This window comes from Dunckerocampus dactyliophorus, chromosome 8 (assembly GCF_027744805.1).
Source record: "Dunckerocampus dactyliophorus isolate RoL2022-P2 chromosome 8, RoL_Ddac_1.1, whole genome shotgun sequence".
Lineage (NCBI taxonomy): Eukaryota > Metazoa > Chordata > Actinopteri > Syngnathiformes > Syngnathidae > Dunckerocampus > Dunckerocampus dactyliophorus.
In genome coordinates this window covers 6,480,001-6,499,293 of record NC_072826.1, presented here as the reverse complement: position 1 = coordinate 6,499,293, position 19,293 = coordinate 6,480,001, and the positions used below count along the sequence as shown (strand labels likewise).

The window sequence follows — 19,293 nt, the reverse complement described above, 5'->3', positions numbered from 1 at the left end:
CACAGGGGTTTGTTACAAACGCCAAACAATATTGTTGTCATGCTGTGTAATAAAAAAGCTAATTCAGCAATACTTTGGTCGCATTATTTTTAATGCTTTTGAAGAGCTATTTTCATAACCATATTCAAATACACAAATTCATGTTTGTAACAAAAAACAAACAAACAGAAAAAACCATCGGTAACCGATCGGATCAGATCGGCAAGACTATATAAAAAAAAAAAATCGGATAAGATCGGAAGCCATAAAATGTGGATCGGGACATCCCTAGTTTGCGTTTTTAGTAAATGTAACCGAAATCACTATGAGAAAAAAATATTCAAAACTGAATGAAAAAATGCAATTTTTACGCATGTTGAGCGTAGTGTCCTCGGCCTGCCTCTATCTGCCCATTATCCAATTAATCGACAACTATTTTGGTATCTGATTTTTTTATTTTAAAATGTAAATATCTAAATTTCCTAAGTCATCCATGAAAGCAGACCTACTATCTTTGTGTTTTAGGCAAAACGTGACAGTCACACACATCACTTTGACTTTGGAAAACAGTAATGGATATTTTTGGCTCTTTTCTGATATGCTGCAGACCAAACCACTAATTGCTTGTGTTTGGTTCATATTGATAAGCAATTATTCAATAAATCGATCCAACAAGCTTCAGATTAATCCACTATGAAAATAATCGTTGCTGTTGTAAACACAAAATATGAAGTTGATCCAAATAAAACTGGCATGTTTTGCTTTCACAAAAACAGAAAGAGTGTGGATTGTCCCTGCGAGATACAATTACAATTTACAAAGACAAGAATTTGGTTAACACCACCAGCCAGCATGCAGTCACATGTAAAATATCTCATCTAGCACAGTTTACTTTTAAAGAGGAGTTTGAAGGCTGAATCATTCTGGAACAGAAGATTTGAAACATAAAGAAGAGGCTTTGACACGTCAAAGTGACCCGGCAGCATTGTGACGCGCACGTGAAATGAAGTTCATTCAACAAGATTTGCAGCATGAATGCGGGCAGCGCTGGGTGTGACTGCAGCGGCGAGCGGGATGATGCTCTGTCACAGCAGCCCCATTCAGGCGGCCTGTCAGCCTCGTCTTTGTCATACAGGACGTCTCTATTAAAACTGCGGCCGACATCACACACCACCCCCTCCTGGCCACGGCGACCCCGGTGCTCCGCCAGGATCTGCGCCGCTTTTCACCCACGACCCAGCTCTCTGTCTTTCTACCCCCCCACACGCCCTCCCGCCAACACATACATACACTGCAGAGGGTCTCATTGTCCCCGAGGTCACACTCTCTAACGTAAGAGTCGAGGAAAAAAAGAGCAGTGGAAAAGAATTAAAGTTGACAGGCTCTATTCTCACATGTGATGCTGATCTCATTAATGGAAGCATATGTTTCTCTATTTGCTTTCACTAAAGTATGCCAGTCCTCAAAATAATATAACACCTGCCATACATTTTTACAGAAAAAGATTTTTTCAATACTTCCAGACAAGTTTGTTTATATGACTGCATACGCTATGCCCTTCTGCAGCCCTTTGCATCGCTGTGACTTGCGCGCACGCGCACACACACACACACACACACACACACACACACATACACAGGAAGAAAAGCAACTTCCCCGTTTCATACACCGCAAATGGTGTGCACAACTACCAGCAGCCCTCAATCTCTTTGCAGCACCTGAGCCTGAAAGAGAAAGGTCCAATCTGCCCACACATATACACTCATTGCACACATACACACACACACACACACACACACAAACACATTGTTCAACCACTTACTGAATCTTAGAATCTAATTCTCATCAGCACTTAGCATGTGATTAAGCATTTCTACACTAGCGTTCCCCAGCCTCTGAGGGCTCGGAGCAGGAAGCTGCACAATCAGAGACAGCCATGCATTTCTTGCTAATGAATTGAAATTAGCATCATCTCAAGGCCTTTGCATTCTATCAATAGTGCCATGGCTCACAGTCGGTGGCTTCTTTTTCTTTATTTTAAATGGGAAAACTTCCACAATACATTGGTAACCCTAAATTATTATTTTTTTTTAAAATCTGTACCTGCCCATCCATGCACTTTGAGAATGGCACTCAACTCAATTAAAACGGAGCAAGGGGAGGGGGGTGTCACCGCACTCCCCTCCACTGGCACTACAAAGACTCAACATGGATCCCAACCACATTGTAACTAGTAAAATGCTACTTTCATTGTTTATTTTGTCCTTTTGGTCACACTCACATTACGTTTACATTACTGAATAGTCTTTTTTCACATTGCAAACAGAAGAAATGATCACACATTCTGTACATTTACACAAACTCTCCCATGGTAGTGAGTAGTGTGCAACCGAGCGTACCGTTTCTGCTTTTTAGGCTTTTTTGATGGTCATTTTAAATCTACACCACCACTGCTGATCGCGTTTGTTGAAGAACGTGAATGTTTCATTTTTGAGAACTGTATGGTTATCTACTCCGTGACAAAACTGTTGCCGAGTGGTCCGCTGCTTTACGGTGGTTTTCGACAACGAGCAATGTTACATGACATTTGCATATAACACAATATGAGTGAAAACAACACATGGTAATAGCTGTACCTTGTTTTGTTGGCAACTTTAGCCTCAATATCAGCACTTTGGCCTTCAAAATAAAACAATTCTGACCTTGTGGTCTTTAAAACACTCACAAAAATGTCAGTCTGGTGTTTGTTAAAGGTCTCATGTTTCATTATTTATCAAAACAGTCACATAAGTCTCACAATAGTGTATTTGAAGTGTGTTGCCCAAAATCTATGCTGTTGTTTTTAAATTCTTCTTACATAATCGTCTTAAATTTTCTTTTCCTAATATTATGACTTTATTCCCATAATATCAGAACTGCTTCCCCAACCTAATTTCCCAAAAATGACAACTTTATTTTGTTGTGTTTGCTTCTCATAATATTACGACTTTTATTATGTATTTTTTCTTTAATATTTCAACTCTATGCTACTAAAATGACATTATTATAATATCACAAGTTTATTCTAAAAGAATTGTGACTTTTTTCTACTTAATATTGTGACTCAATTGTCATAAAATTACAACTGTGTTTCCATTTTTGCTGTTATTTTTTTCTCCCCCCAAGTATTTCAACTTTCTTCTTGTAAATGTTCTTCTCATAAATATGCCTTTATTCCCATAATATGACCATAACATTGTTTTACTAGTTTCTCATATTACAAGTTTTTAAAAAATATATTTTTTTCTTTCATGCTACTAAAAACATTATTTTTCCTTGTAATAATACGTTATTCTTATAAAATTCCGACTTTTTCCACGTTAGATTACAACTTTTTTCTCTTAATATTTTGTCTTTATTTTTTATAACAATAAAATTACCGCTGATTTTTTCAATTTGTGTTGGTTTTTTTGTTTAGTTTTCTTGTTAAGTCATATTTTTAGAATGTGTTGCGGGCCAATAAAAAAAAACAGCTGCAAGGCCGTAAATGGGCCCCGGGCCACACTTTGGACACCGCTGGACCGGAGTGTGCATCTCACATATATACCACAACGTAATAAATGTGATGCTGAAGAAAAATAAAATGATAAAACTTAAAACTCCCATGTCTGTCGCTGACTGAGAAATAGTTGCAAAAGTTCCAGCCTTTGTTTTAGGATGTGTAGCGAAGCCTGTTTTTTTTTTTTTTTTTACAAAGCTGTTCTCTGTGGCTAGTTATGGACCGGTTACCGGTTTCGAGGTATACCACGGCATGAAAAAGTCAATGTTTCAAAACCACAAAAATTAACCGTCATACCGTTCCTGCAGTATGAGAGAAAGCGGAGGTCCAGCGCGGAAAAACGTAGTCACGTCATGTGTTACGGGCTCCACACACGGGATGCGACATACGACCGCGATTGGTGAAACTCATCGCCGACACGTACAAAACCCTGCACATGGGAGGTGAGGAGCGGCTCTGGGCAGCGACAGCGGTGAGCGATGTACTCACATCCAGAGCGAATTACGAGTCTCCCACAGTTTTGATTGGCTGTCAGATTCAGAGGGACCTAATATGTTTACTCTGGCGCCAACGAGTTCTATGCCGCTGCTTTTTTATTTATCTATGTGCTTTATCTCTATGTGCTTTATTAGAAATGTCAACTAGCTCCAGGAAATCTGACACGGCAGGTATTATTTTTTCCTCCGCGTTTCCCTGCAAGAGAGTACTGAATAGCAATGAGCGGTCGTTCAATGAAACTCCTGCTGATTGGTCCTCATCTGGGCGACAGCGATGAAACGTTGAACATTTTTCAAATTTCTGGGATCGCGTCAAAAGCCAGCGTGTGCACAATGACATGCATGAGCACAGAATTTAACACACACAAATTTCGCATGTCGCTTGGCAGGACGGAGACTTGTGATAATCCCATTGAAAATGAACGGACTATGATGACGAGGTGTGGAGCCCATTATCCCTCGCAGTCGACACTGGGCTTCCATGCGTTTTAAAACCACGGGCATGGGCTGTGTTGCCAAAAGTTGGCCAACTTAACCGCCGCAGCATTGATAACACTGACATTAGCTGCCTTGTTAGCATTGTCAGTCAGCATATGACTCACGTCGAGGGTCACCAAATGCTAAGATGTGATTCAGAAAGAGAGAGGAGACCAGTATACGTTGCGTAAACATGACCCTGGAACGGAGGTGAAACTCGGTGAATGCCTTAACTATATTGTGGGTCGTCACACAAGTAAATGAATCAAAACTTAGCAAATACACGATCCAACAACTCCAAAACATTATAAGTTATGACCTGCACTTTCACCAAGCTATGAATTTACCACAGCACTAAGAACTGCATTTTATTTCTTATTTATACATGTGTTCCACTTCCATCATGTTCTATTATAGCTTTAAAAATGACTGGTTTGACTTGAATTTTTGTCTTCTTTTCAATAAAGATATTTACAAATAACTTAACATTTTAGAGCTTTAATTATAATACAGTGAAACCGAGATATTTTGCCCCAGGTTATCATTAGGATGCGTACCAAAACTCTGTAGAGTTATGGCAACGGTCACAACGTAAACTGTAGTCATCGAGACGAAAAACTAGGTGGCAATCTGTGTCTCATTTTGGTGCTACCTCCAACAGTAGATTTCGAGGAACGTAGTTCTGCTTAGTTAATGGGGCCATTTAAGTAAAGAGTTTAGCGTCTTCTGTCCTACACAAGAATGGACAGGTGACAGTCCGCAGGCATGTGGCGGGAGACGAACATAACGCAGAGCGATTTGTGAGGTCTGATATTTTTCGAGGAGGCATTTTTGTGATGCAAACATATTACTCTTTTGAACGCATATTGTTTTGAGAAGCCAAACTCTTTACTTAAGTGGCCCCAGCATCGAAGCGGAACTACGTTCCTCGTCACGGAAATCCGACCAGAACTGGACTCACAGGACCAAGTGGGTGGGAAAGTCACTGTTGATGTACTACACTGCTGATGGGGATGCAAAAAATATGAACTATCCCTTTAACACGCCAGAGGCGATGCTCAATTCCACACAGTAAACACTTGCACGTTTCTCCGCCTTCCTCCACACCAACACACAACACTTCACATTATCCACCAATGGCGAGCGAAGAGCATTCACAAACACCGGAATTCTGAACATCAACACTGCAACACAAGCACGTCAATTTCTGCTGCAATTGTCCGGAATGCATGCACTTTGTTAGCACTTTGTTAGCACATTCCCTGTGTTCTGTAATGCTGCTGGTTTGGCCGTGGTAATTAATGTGATAATGATTTTTTGCCGATTTAATTTCATATTTGGGAATTCATTACTTCCTCTGTTTTGCATCATGCGAGTCAAGCTACCACTAAATTTGGTAATACGGTATAAATTTTATGTTTGAATCATTTATATCATGAATGGTATATTTGTCATATCAAATGTAGAAAATATGGCAAGCTAAAAGGCACATTCAGTTTCCTTTGGACAGTGCAGTTCCTACTTGACAGCGTCGCCAACGAGGAAGTTGGGAGTTTACTCCCCAAACATGAGTATATAATGTTCTTCCTTGTGATACAACCATTGTGTAAAAGAATACTTCTGAGTGCACAAATATCTGAAAACAGTTAAACACCTTCTGCTGCGAGTGAGGTCACCCTGTCTCGACAAATCTCCAGTTTAAATGCCATCTGGCCGTGTTATCAAAAGCGTGAAAAAATAAGCTAAATGAACCATGTGATCTGGAACTGCTCAACACTTTCCGGAATGGAATAGAAAGTCTCTCTAAACCAAAGGAGCAACAAGATAGATAACTCAAAACAAATCAACAGAGCCTTATATTGTCATTACTAACCCACCGTCTTCCTGCGAGAGGCCGAGTTCAACATTGAATTTCACATTAAGCTGTTTTTTAATGTTGTTTTGGTCATGTGACTATTACTCTTCATCCATGTCAAATTTTTAAAAAAAGCACAGAAATATAAGAGGCATGATGAATGACTTCCTGTTGAAGCAGTCGAAGTGGTCCAGCTAATACTTGTGTGGTCTTGTTCTTTGTGGGGCGTCACACATACAAAACAAAACATACTGTAGCAAAGTTGCTACAATAAATACAAAAAACTAATATATAATACACACTCACTGGACACCACAGCATGGACACCCATGTAATCTAATGAGAAATTAGTTTTGCTCAACACAGATGCTGAGTTTATTGCTAACTGGGCTGTTTATTATTGTGGTGGTTGTGGTGGTGTCGAGCGGCGCTGCATCATACAGACGCTTATTTCTCATACTGTATTTTGGCTGCCTTGTTTATGTACATGAGAGAGCCTGAACGTTACAAACAGCTCTCCAACCCCAATAATGAACATATTGTTAAGACTTCTGTGGCAGTGTCAATGAATTAAAAACATTTTTTTTTAATATATACAGCTCTTGTATTGGATGTCATTAGATGTGTGCCGAAAAGAAGTGGCCGAAAAGAAGTCAAATCAACCAATTCAATGAACCCATTCAACACCAAAGACGTAGTTATACGTTTTTATAAACCTGAACGCCCTATTCCAACAACGTATTTATACATGTTTTATGTTTGTTTTTTTTGCGCAAGAGGCTAAAGAAGGTGTTGATGCAACTCCTTACCAATGGATTAGGCTTGAGAGCAATTTTAATGCCATAAAAACAGCCACTGGGTGGCAGAAGTGCATCATGAGAGGAAGGAGAAACACACATGACAGGAAGAGGAAGCCCTTGCATAAAGGGAGCTCTTACATTGCGCACCGTATGCCAAACAGTTACGCATTGTAGGGGAATTTAACGCATGCACACACATAGTTCAGTTCCTAATGTGAACATTTTAAATAGTTCATGGTGTTATATTTGTAAATAAATTCTTATTTTCATGTTTATAAAAAGCATTTTTTGTGTTGTTTATGTTGTGGTATAGTTGTTTAGATATTTGAGCTGTCACAAAAGCAAAAAATATTTGCGTCAAACTGAACGTTATGCTTGAAATGTATCGTTTCACATCAAGCTGGTTTTCTCCCTTTTCTACTGTAGTTGGGAGCTAATACTTTCCTGAAACTTACCTATGTTTTACTGCTGATTACTAAAGAATGGAAAAAGGTAGAAACCTTTTATTTCTGGTGAAAGACAAGAGACTCATCTTTCTTTTGGTAGGTTCCATGTTTATATAGCCATAGAACACAATGTTCTGTGTGCCTTGAAGGATCAGTCAAAATCGTCTAAAATGGCTGGTATTGAAGGGGTTGTCTTTTGAAAAATGGCCGGGATCGAATGAGTTAATAATATTACTTGTACTTTTGGTTGTTGTGGGTCACTGCAAACTCGAGCGTGTTCAGTCTCAACTTCACTCGAGGAGCGCGACAGGTTCAGCAGCCACCTTCCTCTGCGTTTCTTGAACTTTTTTCCCCCGTTATGATGGACTCACTCTGTAACAACTTTTTCTGAAATGAGCGATTTCCACTTGCGAGAGCGGCACATACATGTGGCGTTTTTGCTCTGACTTTCGCCTGTTTGCCTTTGAAATGCTTGAGCCGGTGCCGACTGCAACCGGATGTGACTAACATCACGCGCAACAAGTCACAAGGATGCGTTCAGGTATCGAAACATGGTACTCTTTGATTTTACGTGAATCGGTACGACAGAATTCGGTCGGTACCCATCCCTAGTACATACCACTGCCTGGCCAAAAAAACACATTACAATATTGTGTTGCACTCACTCGCTGTCGCATCGTGTCCACAAGCTTCTGCCACAACATGTATTTCTGTCCACACTTAATTAATTTTCCACCAAAATCTTGTAGTAATGACAAAAGTAGTAGTTTCACCAATCTCTTTGATGTTTTCTCATGCTTGATACAAGCAAATAATTTTTCAATCTTTTCCACACCCACAGAGGGTGTCTTTCGACATGGTTGTCTAACAAATAAGCCTCATCAGTTATCATTTAGGGTTAAATAACTTGTTGCCAGCTGAAACATCATCTCCCATGCAGTAATCCAATGGCTCTTACCTGTTGGCTTAGTTAAATGCAGTTAAATGCAGTAGTGACCTTTTTTGGCCAGGTAGTGTATATACAGCAAACAAACGGGGGATGCCTGGCCTGTCTACAGGGTAGGGCGGTGAAATGTGAATTGGAATTTTCTTGCTTCGAATCGCGATTCTCTGGGATGATGTTTTGTATTATTAGTTTTATCAGACTCTTCATTGTCTTGTAAAGAAACTTCCAATGGTCATTCCGTCATTCTTCATGGGAGGACAGTTGACAGTTTTTTTTTTTAATACAAATGAATAAAAAGGCAAACTAATCGATCATGCCAAAAACACCACAGTACACTCGTGCACGGCAGGTGACATTGACAAGTCAATAGAAAAGTCAATGGATCAAGCTGATGAATGATGGCCAGTGCACCTACACAGCGGAGCCAACTCGCCCTGGCCACCGAGGGAGGGGCCAAGTGAGGAAGAAGGGTCGGCCATCATGCTAACGACAGTGCAGTGCAGTCCTTGTGTAACATGACAGTTAAAACATTAAGTCAAACTTGTCAATATTTAGAAATTAGATCAATCTCTCTTTGCTTTACAAGCATGCATTTCTTGTTCTATAAAAGGCAGGTGGCTTTATAAAAATACAGCTCATGAGATTGTGCAGGTGTGTGTCACCAGCAAAGACGTGCAGATTAGCGTATTATGCCACAATAACGACACTCATGATAATATAATCTAAGATAACCTAGTTTCTAGCATGCTAAATGTGGCTGCTCTGCCACTATAGCAAAGGTTGCACAACGGGGAAGTTGGAAACCAGAAGGCAATTGTAAGAAGTCAACATAAACACTGCCAAAAACCTAAATATCACCCAGCTCGGACATTTTTTAAGAACACTGACGTTATTGCTGGGCATGTTTTGCAACAAAGTATGCATTATGCAAGTCTGTTAAAGCTACTGAAGGGCAAATTGAATAAAGTGTTGGTCTCACTGTTCACTGACAGAGATGAGCCATTATGGCTTTGCAGGCAAGAGTCTACACCGCCTTAACTTTCACACCGATGCAAGCACCACGCACAGCTTCTTTCTTATAGCTGGGAGGATACACACACTGCGTGAGTTAACGGCCGTGTGTGTGTAAGAGTGTGTGTGGACGCATGGAACAAGCGAGTCAAGTTACTGCACGTCACGGCTTTGAGCAATGAGCGAGCAGGCTGACGAGCAATAAGGGCGCTTACACTCGACCGAACCGCACTCGTCTTTTTGAGAGACAGGAAAAAAGACGAGTGCCTCGCCGCGGCGCAAAACACCGACAGGAAAACGTAACAAACAGTGCAGAGTATGTGAATATTTGGTCGCCAAATTCGTCTCTTACCGTTAAGTAGTTTTTCCAAGTCGCTTTTTAGATGCCGATCCTCTCTCCGCCTGCTCGCGAGCAGTTATGTTAAGCTAGCACGAGTCACAAACCCTTTTCTGGTTTGAGCATTTCAAAATAAGATCAACATCGGCGCGTAGTCGACTCGCCGGCAACAGCGAGGCTCGTTGCAGTGACGAGACGACCGCAATACTTCCGGTGTCAACCGGTCCGCGTCCTGCTAGCTTGATGCACTTCTCGTCCACGACCTCATTCCAATATGGCACAAATGGCTACTGCGCATGCGCTTCCGCCTCTGATATGCCTCTGAGCCCGGCTACATCACATTGACTTCCATCTTCACACACAATAAAATATCACACAAGCACAATCCACAGCAACATCTGGAAAGAAAAAGGAAAAAGCAGGATGTCTTGCATTATTTCTTATGTATAGATATAATTCTCTACAGCAATCGTGAATAAATTTAATCCCCAACGGAATCCACACTTAGGTAAGGGTTGAGATGCAATAAATTGCCTATATAATCGACCCACTTTCGATTACTACAAACAATCAGCTTTTCACTCTGTAATTTGCAACCTGATCATTTTATTATTATTTCCGCCCACTGGATGATCTCGAGTTGCTCAGTTTCTGTTTGCAACAATTTTTAACGAACTAGTCAAATGTTGTGCAATAGCACCAATCGATTGCAAATTAACTGCAATAACCTGATCGCACACGGCAATAGTGGCACTTGTGCTGCACAAAGCTCTCAAGTCGGGGGTGGTGTGTGCGTGTGTGTGGTGGTAGTGGTGGTGGGGGGGATCGAGGGGGGTCGGGAGAAACTGCTGGAAAAATAATGCATGGCACTGCGAATGCAAGTTCATCTATTCAGCATCAGAAATGTCAAAGAAATGTATATTATATTGTGGGGAGCACAAAACAGAAACAGGTTTCTGCCGTTCACTTGGATCACGCAAGCAGGCTTGCTGTTTCCTAATCCTCCACAATAGACCAACCCTTTGGATGCCTCTTACAACAAAAGAAAGAAAGAAAAATTCCCGCATTTATCATGCGTTGAAATGGAAGCACTATAATGATTAAGAGCTGCTGCAGCACAGCGATCCGCGCTTGCATCAGCGGTTAAAACAATAGCAGAGAATTAAAAAATAAATTATTTGCAAATGCACTCGCTCATTTTCTGTAAGTATTTAAACTATCCCCAGGGTTTGAACAACGATGTCAATGCAACAATACATTAACTATGCGTGTTTTGGGGGATCTTCCAATTGCACTTGGCTTTTTTAAAGGAGCAACTTTAATTTCGCCATTAAGATTGCTCGTTGAAATGTGCACAGCTCATTTTTGTAAAGTATGATTGTTCGCAGATTAATTTTACTTTATCGTTCCTGCATCAGACGATGGAAGGGTGCAGAGGACAGGTCACTGCAGGAATGTGCTCGTCTGTCATCTTCACGTTGAAGCGGCAGGTGCAGTCACAACACCTGACCACTGGATGGCACCAAAGGTCGAGGGTCTCTCAAACGGTACTTTACTCCCTGGGGTACAGGAAGCCATCTTTTTTTTTTATTTATTCCGAAACCAGATGATGCAGAAATGGTGACACAGTGTGAAACCTCACCAACACAGAAGCAATATAAGTGATTTGTTACGGGAATGCAGCAATTATCAAATAATTTCAGGTGATTTTTTTCATTATTAGTAAGGGCATTAAATGCAATGAAAACAAAATGCAATTTGAAGGAATGTATTTATTTATTTATCGTCAAAGGTAAAAGTGTGTGAATGCAAAAGAAAAGGAAGTACATGAATATCAATATCCAGCTCTACAGTATTTGCGTCATAAGTGATTTACTTCAAATACCCATTCTTCCAACAAAAATACACCCTTCGATACCAATACCAAGAAGGTATTGCAGGGGGCTTTCACACTGTTTTTAACCACTGGTTGTGCTGTGTTTCATATTTGTGCAGGTTTAAGGACATCTGAAAACTGACAAAGAATAAATTAATCATTTTTTAGGACATTTACAGTGTGCAGTTTGCTTAAAGTCAGTGCAGTAAGTGTGGGACGGTGTGGTGGTGGTATGTTTCTCGATGCTATTTCATTCCATTCACGCTAATAGATTCCGGGGAATTATTCACCATCGGACCACATTACTAACTGGAGTTTTTGGATCTGTCAATACCTGCATATGCACAGGATGTGATAAAAATGACCTCACTGGGTATTAATTTCAAGATACAGTACATTGGATGATCTAGTAAGAGTGTTTACACTGACAAAACATTACACATAAGTAATTAAAAAATATACCCCTTCAGTTGTGATTATAGTTACACTGCTATATGAAGTATGTCCCTTAGTTCCACTTGTAGTGTCTTATTTTATCCTCTGATGGAGCTATTATGTTTTGATTTGATTCATCCAGTTGTGCCATATGAAGATGAAGGAAATAGCCCTAGTGTAAGTCAGTGACCGTCATCCAAGGGTGGCCAGTCTGTCTTTTCATTTGCTTATCAGATGTTCCAATTTTGGGTTGACAAAGGAAAAGCCAGCGAACGCCGCCTGATCCATCGAGTCAATAAGGTTCTTGTCGCCTTGGGAGAGGCGTGGCTTTTCACTTAGGAACTCTCTGTCGAAGTTGCTGCAGTCACTTGGGGATTTCTGTGGAAAGCAGGATGCATGATGCTAATTGTGTTTTGGACAGAACATCATTTGTGAGAAAATCCGAATGATCCCCACCACTTTGGGCTTGAAAGGGGGCTCCACTTCTCTCCTCTCCAGAGCTGACCAGTTGATATTTTTGAAGAAAGGTTGTTCTCGGATGTCTTCCACCATGCTAAGCCTAGAAGCGGGATCTCGTTCCAACAGCTGCAATCACGATGGAAGAAAAAAAAAAGACAACTGTTTTGATTAAAAGGAAAAGCAAGCACTTGTTTTACTACAGTGTGGTATGGAGGCATAGGCCGATGACAAACTTAAACAAAAGCTAAGTTTAGGTGTAGAAATGGTGCTCTGAAGGCCAGAGGATAAGTTTTGTTCGTTTGTTTTGTGAAATTGTTATTCAAACTTCAATGTAACCTGTTATGATACGTACTTGCATATCATGTACTGTAAATGCACAAAGTCGGAGTGATTACCATCTCAAGCAGTTTCTTAGCCTCCTTTGTTATCCACCGAGGGTAGTGAGGAGTGTCCGACCGGATGGACTCAAATAGTTCATCCTCGTCGTCGCCTTGGAAAGGTGACTGACCAATCAGCATTTCATACACCAACACACCAAAAGACCACCAGTCTACGGAGAAGGTGTATTTCTGTCCTAAGAGGATCTGCCATGCGAGATTGGAGAGCAATGAGAAAGAGGCAAGGTAGTCTCCAGTAGTGCAACAGAAGATGACTGTGATAAGACTCTTTCCATCTATAGCAGGGGTGTCCAAACCTTTTCCACCGAGGGCCGCGTACTGAAAATGAAAGGATGCGTGGGGCCACTTTGATATTTTTATCTTTTGTTACATTTTGAAAAAGGCTAAAATGTTATTATTAGTTATTTGTGTCAACATTTCAGCTTCTTTTCTTTACATTTGGCCTTTTTGCTCTCTTTTTCCTATTTTTGCTGGATTTTTTTTGTTTTTACAATGTGCCGTAGGCCAAGAAAACAGCCCTGGACACCCTTGATCTAGAGGGAATGCAACCTCAAATACCTCAGGTGCAATGTAGTCTGGAGTCCCACAGAATGTTGAGGCTCTTGCATTTCCAAATATATTCTCTTTACACATGCCAAAGTCTGCAATTTTAATGTGCCCGTCCTTGTCCAGCATGACATTATCCAGCTTCAGATCCCTGCGGGGTTCCAAAGATGAATGTGATGCATTGGTTACATTATAACTATCGTGCAATCTTGTCATCTAAGATCAAAGTTCGAGAGTATGTTGCAGTCTTGTGATGCCGTATGGGTTGAATATTTTCTGTATCTGTTACGTCTCTCAACTAGGTATCACCTGTAGATAATTCCCCTGGAGTGGAGGAACTGCAGTCCCACGACTATCTCAGCAGCATAGAATCTGGTTGGAGTTCCAAACAACAATAGTCACAATACTACATGAGCGATTGGGATAACAACAGCAGACAATCTTTTCTCAAGTGTACTCACGTGGCTCTGCCGAGGTCGAAGCGGCCTTTGTCTTGGATATGGAACATCAGGTCGCCGCCATTGAGGTACTCCATCACAAAGAAAAGGTGCTCCTGAGTAAACAACACAACCTTGTCAGTTCATTGTTGCAGAGAAATGAATGGCATGTGAAAGCGTTCAGAGAAAGATGTTGAACACAGTGATGAGATGCTCTCATGTCAGGGTACGTGCACTTGAAGAATTTTAAGCGTTGTGTGTGCTCACTTTAGACTGGAAAGTGGAGTAAAGGTGTGTGAGGAAGGGGTTCTCCCAGGCCAAGGCAAGAACTCTCTTCTCCACCATGGTACACTCCACGTCGTCGTCCATGAGAACCACGTCTTTTTTTAGAACCTTCACAGCAAAGTACTGGCCTTGGCCCTTTAGCTCAGCCAACAGCACCTGAGGAGCCAGCCACAGTAATCACAGCAGCTTCATTACATGCTACAATCTGGTTAAACACAGCCCATGGACTATAGAGCATACCTTGCCAAAGCTGCCTTTGCCCAGAACCTTGTGGAAGACCAGGTGGTTGACGGTGAGGTGTACCCGGGAAGCGGGAGGTGCGCCTGAACTCGAACCCTCTTGGATTTTGCCATTCTTAACAGCTATAATGTTTTCACATTTCACAGTGAATACATAACAATGCAAAGCTGACACCAAAACAATGCAGACAAACCTACACAAAAGAGGGTCTGAATGGGATTTAATGGGAAAAATGAACATTTTAACTCTTCATGGTACGGCAGTGTAAGCTGCTATGACAACGTCTTACCAGCAGGGTCGGTTGTTGCACTCCGGACGTCTTGATAGATGCCAATATCTGCTGCATTGCTATCAGACTTCTTCAGGGATTTCTAGGATGCAAAATCATCATTTATCTCTTTTGGTGATGCGTACACAAAACATTAATATTGACTTTGTTATACTGTTCCATATCACTCTACACTGTTTGCCTGTGAATATTCTCATTGTGTCCCACCTAGTCTTTGAATATGAACTAGACTAGAGCTGTCCTATCTAGTCTGACTGGTGTGTGTCCCACCTAGCCTTTGAGCATGAACTGATGAAGCTTGCTCAGATGAGAGGCGAAACGTCTTCTAAGACAACCTGAACAATCCAGGTGCAATCGATTGAATGCCCTGAGTCTACACTGCTTACACTCCCTGGTGGTCTAGTGGCTAGGATTCGGCGCTCTCACCGTTTTTCAGCTTACATGTGACTTTCAAGTATTTTTGTGGAGTTGTGCAAGGGGACCCATAAACTTCTCAGGAGCTAGTATGAATTGAATATGTGTATCTCAATGAAACAAATAATAGTCTGATACTCTAAGTTAAAATTCAAAAATTCATTCCTTAAATATATTTGAAATATTTGCAACAAACCTGGGGGACTTGAGAGAGAGCTTCGGCCAACAGCTTCTGGTTGATGCCACACAGATTGGCCACTTTTTTCTGACAATAACTATGAACGTTCATGCCACAATCTGTTGTGAAAAGCAATGGACAATGGATCAATAAAGTGGAAACTGAGGAGCAGTGTCAGAAGCAGAATAAATTATTTCATACCATAATAAAAACAAGAATATCTATAAAAAAACAAAAACCACTCTGCCCACCTTCACATTTAAGGCCCTGTCTATAAATACCCCAAAGCAGGGTACCACAGTGGTCACAGAATGTAGGGCTCCTGTAGTTGTGGTACTTGAAGCGATGTGGCATATCAATCTTGAAGCGCTCTTTCTGGAACTACACAAAGATATACAGTACATATTTAGTAGGCCGACTAAAAATTACAGAAAGATAAATGAAACACAGGTATGTACTGCTTTCTAAAACTAGATTCAGTTTAGTTCAAGTCATCTTTCATGTTTTTGGTTAATACTAACATTTATTTATGTGTATACGGTATATTGTATGATGTGCAGCTACTTTTTTTTTTAACCAATGTAATTAAAAACAAAGTGAAGATGCACTAAAGTAAAGCTGGTAAAAACAAAACAGCAGCACATCCAAATTCATGCTGCAACACATGAACTCACCATCGTGTCACGGCTGTTGGCTGCTGTGCCAGTGCACCTGCCGATAATCTTTTCGATGCATTTCTTGTGAATTGCTGCATTGCATTCTGGGTGGGATATATTAGGAAATATCGCATCACAATGTGAAGATGATTTAACATAAAAATGTGGGGGGAAAAAAACGGTGATACGATTATGAATAAAATGGAGTAAGTGCAAAAACTCACGTCTGCACTTGTAGCCTTGCTTGTTGAGCCCCCTGTGTGGAAAAACAAAATATGATTTTGTTATGCGTTTATTGATTCAGTGTAGCTCTATACCACTGCAAACTATAATAATAACATGATGTTCATTTAATGCAATTATCATATTGAATCTTATGCAGAGCTACCCAATGTCTGTGTGAATTAAGACTGAACTTAACCACCACTTCAAGGCTCCTGGCTAAACATGATACCTGTGACTTCACACACATGGCCCGCTGTGTTTGTTTACTAGATATTTTAAGGTCACCATTTATCACCTGCATCATATCAAAATCTACAATGTAAATCTAAGTTTTATTATGTGCGAAAAAGTCCTGAGAATAAGATACGCAATAAAAAGGAAAATGGACCTGTATGGTGCGATCGGAGATGGAGGTAGAGTTTGTGCTGCTGACTTACGGTAGTTGGAATGTAACACGACAACCTTGATGCATTCCCTTCTGACTCACTCTTGTAATAATAACTGACTTGTTGTTGTTTCTTCCATTGCGTTTAAAATGCTGACCGGCTCAACGAAGGCTGGACTCACCAGAGAAACTCTCTGCACACAGAGCAGAAGGTAGGCTGGTGGAAGAAAGTGGCAGAAAACTCGTGGTTCTTGATGATGTGAAGCTTGGGCTGCTTGAATGCTCCCCTCCTCCTGTTCAGAGTCGTGAGTCCATCCTCGGGGGCAACTCTCACAGATGGTTGGTTTTGTGCTGAAGGTAAAGTGCAATCAGTAAAATAGCTAGTTAAAGGAAATGTTTCAGCTGCTACACACGCACACACACACACACACACACACACACACACGCACACACACACACATTTGAGAGTGACTTAAATTTTATGTTTTAATAACTCTGCAGTCTTAAGTATTTAAAAAAAACATTTTATCTGCTTGTACCTTTCTATAAAGTACAAGCAATTTTTGTGGGGATGACAAAAAATGAAAAATACAATCATCCCTCGCTACATCGCTCCTCACGCTGCGGTTTTTCAAAAGTTAATATTATAAATGATCGCTGTTTTGTTGAATATGGTTTATTATTAGTAAAAGATATGTATATATATTTAAGCACAGCCTAAATTAAGCATTTTAAGCATAAAAATTGCCAAATGAACAAAAATACAAATGTAAGGCACTCAGAAGACGAGATATGAAATGTAATGCAATAGCTATGACTTGTGTGTGCCTTTAAGAAGCGGGACCTGGCAAGTGACGTGTGCGATGTCAGCTGGCTAGAGTTGACTGTTTGCCTGGTGCTAGCAACAGGCTAGCAAAGTAGAGCGTGGCCGACAGCAGCTCCTGTGTTAATGTTCACTGCATGTGTTTTTTGTTTGTTAACAAAGCAATTGAAGTGCATCGTGAGTCTCTCCTTGACCATAAACAGTTGCAGTAGAGTACGTAGTATTCTACACTGGTCTGTAGGTGTCAGTCACGTTACATTGATGAAACAATAGCCACCAGGAAGTACGCTGTCAATGCTAACGTGTGAGTCTGTCTAATCTTATTTATGTCTAAGATGGCTTATTTTCTATTATTTTATGTCTATAATATTGGGTAATACAATTGTAAAGGTGACAATGGGCTGTTATTTTATGTTCATATTCAGAGGGCTCTAATAATGGCAAACATATTTACAAGGTCATAAACGGGTTTTCTATGCTCTAACTACAAAAATAGTTTCAATTTATTAATTCAATTTATTAACATTGAATCCTACTTTGTGAAAATTCACTTATCGTGGTCGGGTCTGGAGCCGCGATAAATGAGGGACGACTGTATGTATCGATATAGACTGACAATTCTGTTCTCACATGATTGACAAGGCCTATTGTGTCAATGCTCAATCTTGCCAATCGCCCAACAGCCTGGCTAAGTGTCATCAAAATAATTTTTAACTCATTAGCCTAACTAATCCACAAACATTAAGTTTTGGGGAGCTGCCACCTGCTGTAATGTAATAGTCAGCAGTCAAAACCCTCAGCTGAAAAAGGAAAGAGGCCTCGGGCGCAGCTATTAAACGGAGGGTAAACACAGAAAGATACAACCGGGAATAAGCAGCTGATGCAAGTCAACTGGGTGGGGTCAAAAGTCACTGGGAGAAGACGGCAAAAGAGGCGTGAGAGAGGTAAACAAAGCAGGCAGAGACTGGAGATAAGAAGAGTGAGTGCTTGAGCAGGAGTGAAAGGGATACTTTGTAGAAAGGGCTGGCTTAAAAAGGCCGCTGATAGACAGAGAAGTGGAATGAGTTGAAAGAGATAAACTAATTCCCTAGTTGCCATTCGGTGACAGATGCTTGTGTTGGATACCACTTCAAAGAGCCGAGCCAAGAAAGCGGGAATGGGAGAAAATACCTAAAAATACTCTAGGTTGCTTTTCAGGAAACCTGTGGCTTGTGTGGCTGAGAGCTGATAAAGTATGGAGTGTGCTCAAAGCCCAAACCATCCACTCCACCTCTGGACTGGGCTACTATGCGAAGCAGAATCTGCCTCTGAACAAGACGAACAGCCAACAAATGATTAGTATGCATGCTCGTCTAAAACTAGCATTAGTTAGCATTTGACTTTAATTCCTGGCCAGATGAAAAGGTCATCGAGTTTTAAACGTTTCTCAAAACTAAAACTGTTAAGACACTTGAATGAGGAAGAAGAATATAAAACAAAAGAAACCGACTATTGTCATTATCTTTCTGTCACAGTACATGGAGGCGATTGAGGTATACGATAATGTTTCCACCACCTACAGAAACACACCCTGCTCGCTCATATCACAGCAGATTAAGAAGTAATCATTTACAGTTTGACTGCAGGTTGATCGGCCGGCTGTTTATTGCATAATGGTAAATTGTGACTCCTTAGCAAAGCATAAATAAGAAATGAAGAGACGGGTCTGGGGACATACCTTCAAATGTACACCTCTACCTTGCTCTTCCTGTATGCTTTTGA

General features: G+C 40.8%; 2 protein-coding genes across 3 annotated transcripts in view; both read right to left on the bottom strand.

The window, feature by feature from the left end:
• The window catches only part of sfmbt1 (Scm like with four mbt domains 1), a 28,230-nt gene extending 18,188 nt beyond the window's left edge, over positions 1 to 10,042 (bottom strand). The window contains exon 1 of the mRNA XM_054785600.1: positions 9,902 to 10,042. The gene's annotated coding sequence lies outside the window, so the exon portion shown is untranslated. The remainder of the gene's footprint in view (positions 1 to 9,901) is intronic.
• A 1,607-nt stretch (positions 10,043 to 11,649) lies between these two features.
• LOC129186644 (protein kinase C delta type-like) overlaps positions 11,650 to 19,293 on the bottom strand; it is a 20,283-nt gene continuing 12,639 nt past the window's right edge. For both annotated transcript variants that reach the window (XM_054785096.1, XM_054785095.1), the window contains 14 exons: positions 16,892 to 17,060; positions 16,324 to 16,355; positions 16,118 to 16,203; positions 15,695 to 15,824; positions 15,462 to 15,562; positions 14,852 to 14,933; positions 14,563 to 14,684; positions 14,305 to 14,478; positions 14,062 to 14,153; positions 13,910 to 13,972; positions 13,613 to 13,751; positions 13,052 to 13,240; positions 12,654 to 12,782; positions 11,650 to 12,575 (listed from right to left, as the gene is read on the bottom strand). In XM_054785096.1, coding sequence (XP_054641071.1) covers positions 12,417 to 12,575; positions 12,654 to 12,782; positions 13,052 to 13,240; positions 13,613 to 13,751; positions 13,910 to 13,972; positions 14,062 to 14,153; positions 14,305 to 14,478; positions 14,563 to 14,684; positions 14,852 to 14,933; positions 15,462 to 15,562; positions 15,695 to 15,824; positions 16,118 to 16,203; positions 16,324 to 16,355; positions 16,892 to 17,060 — 1,667 coding nt within the window. In that variant the 3' untranslated portion in view covers positions 11,650 to 12,416. The remainder of the gene's footprint in view (positions 12,576 to 12,653; positions 12,783 to 13,051; positions 13,241 to 13,612; positions 13,752 to 13,909; positions 13,973 to 14,061; positions 14,154 to 14,304; positions 14,479 to 14,562; positions 14,685 to 14,851; positions 14,934 to 15,461; positions 15,563 to 15,694; positions 15,825 to 16,117; positions 16,204 to 16,323; positions 16,356 to 16,891; positions 17,061 to 19,293) is intronic.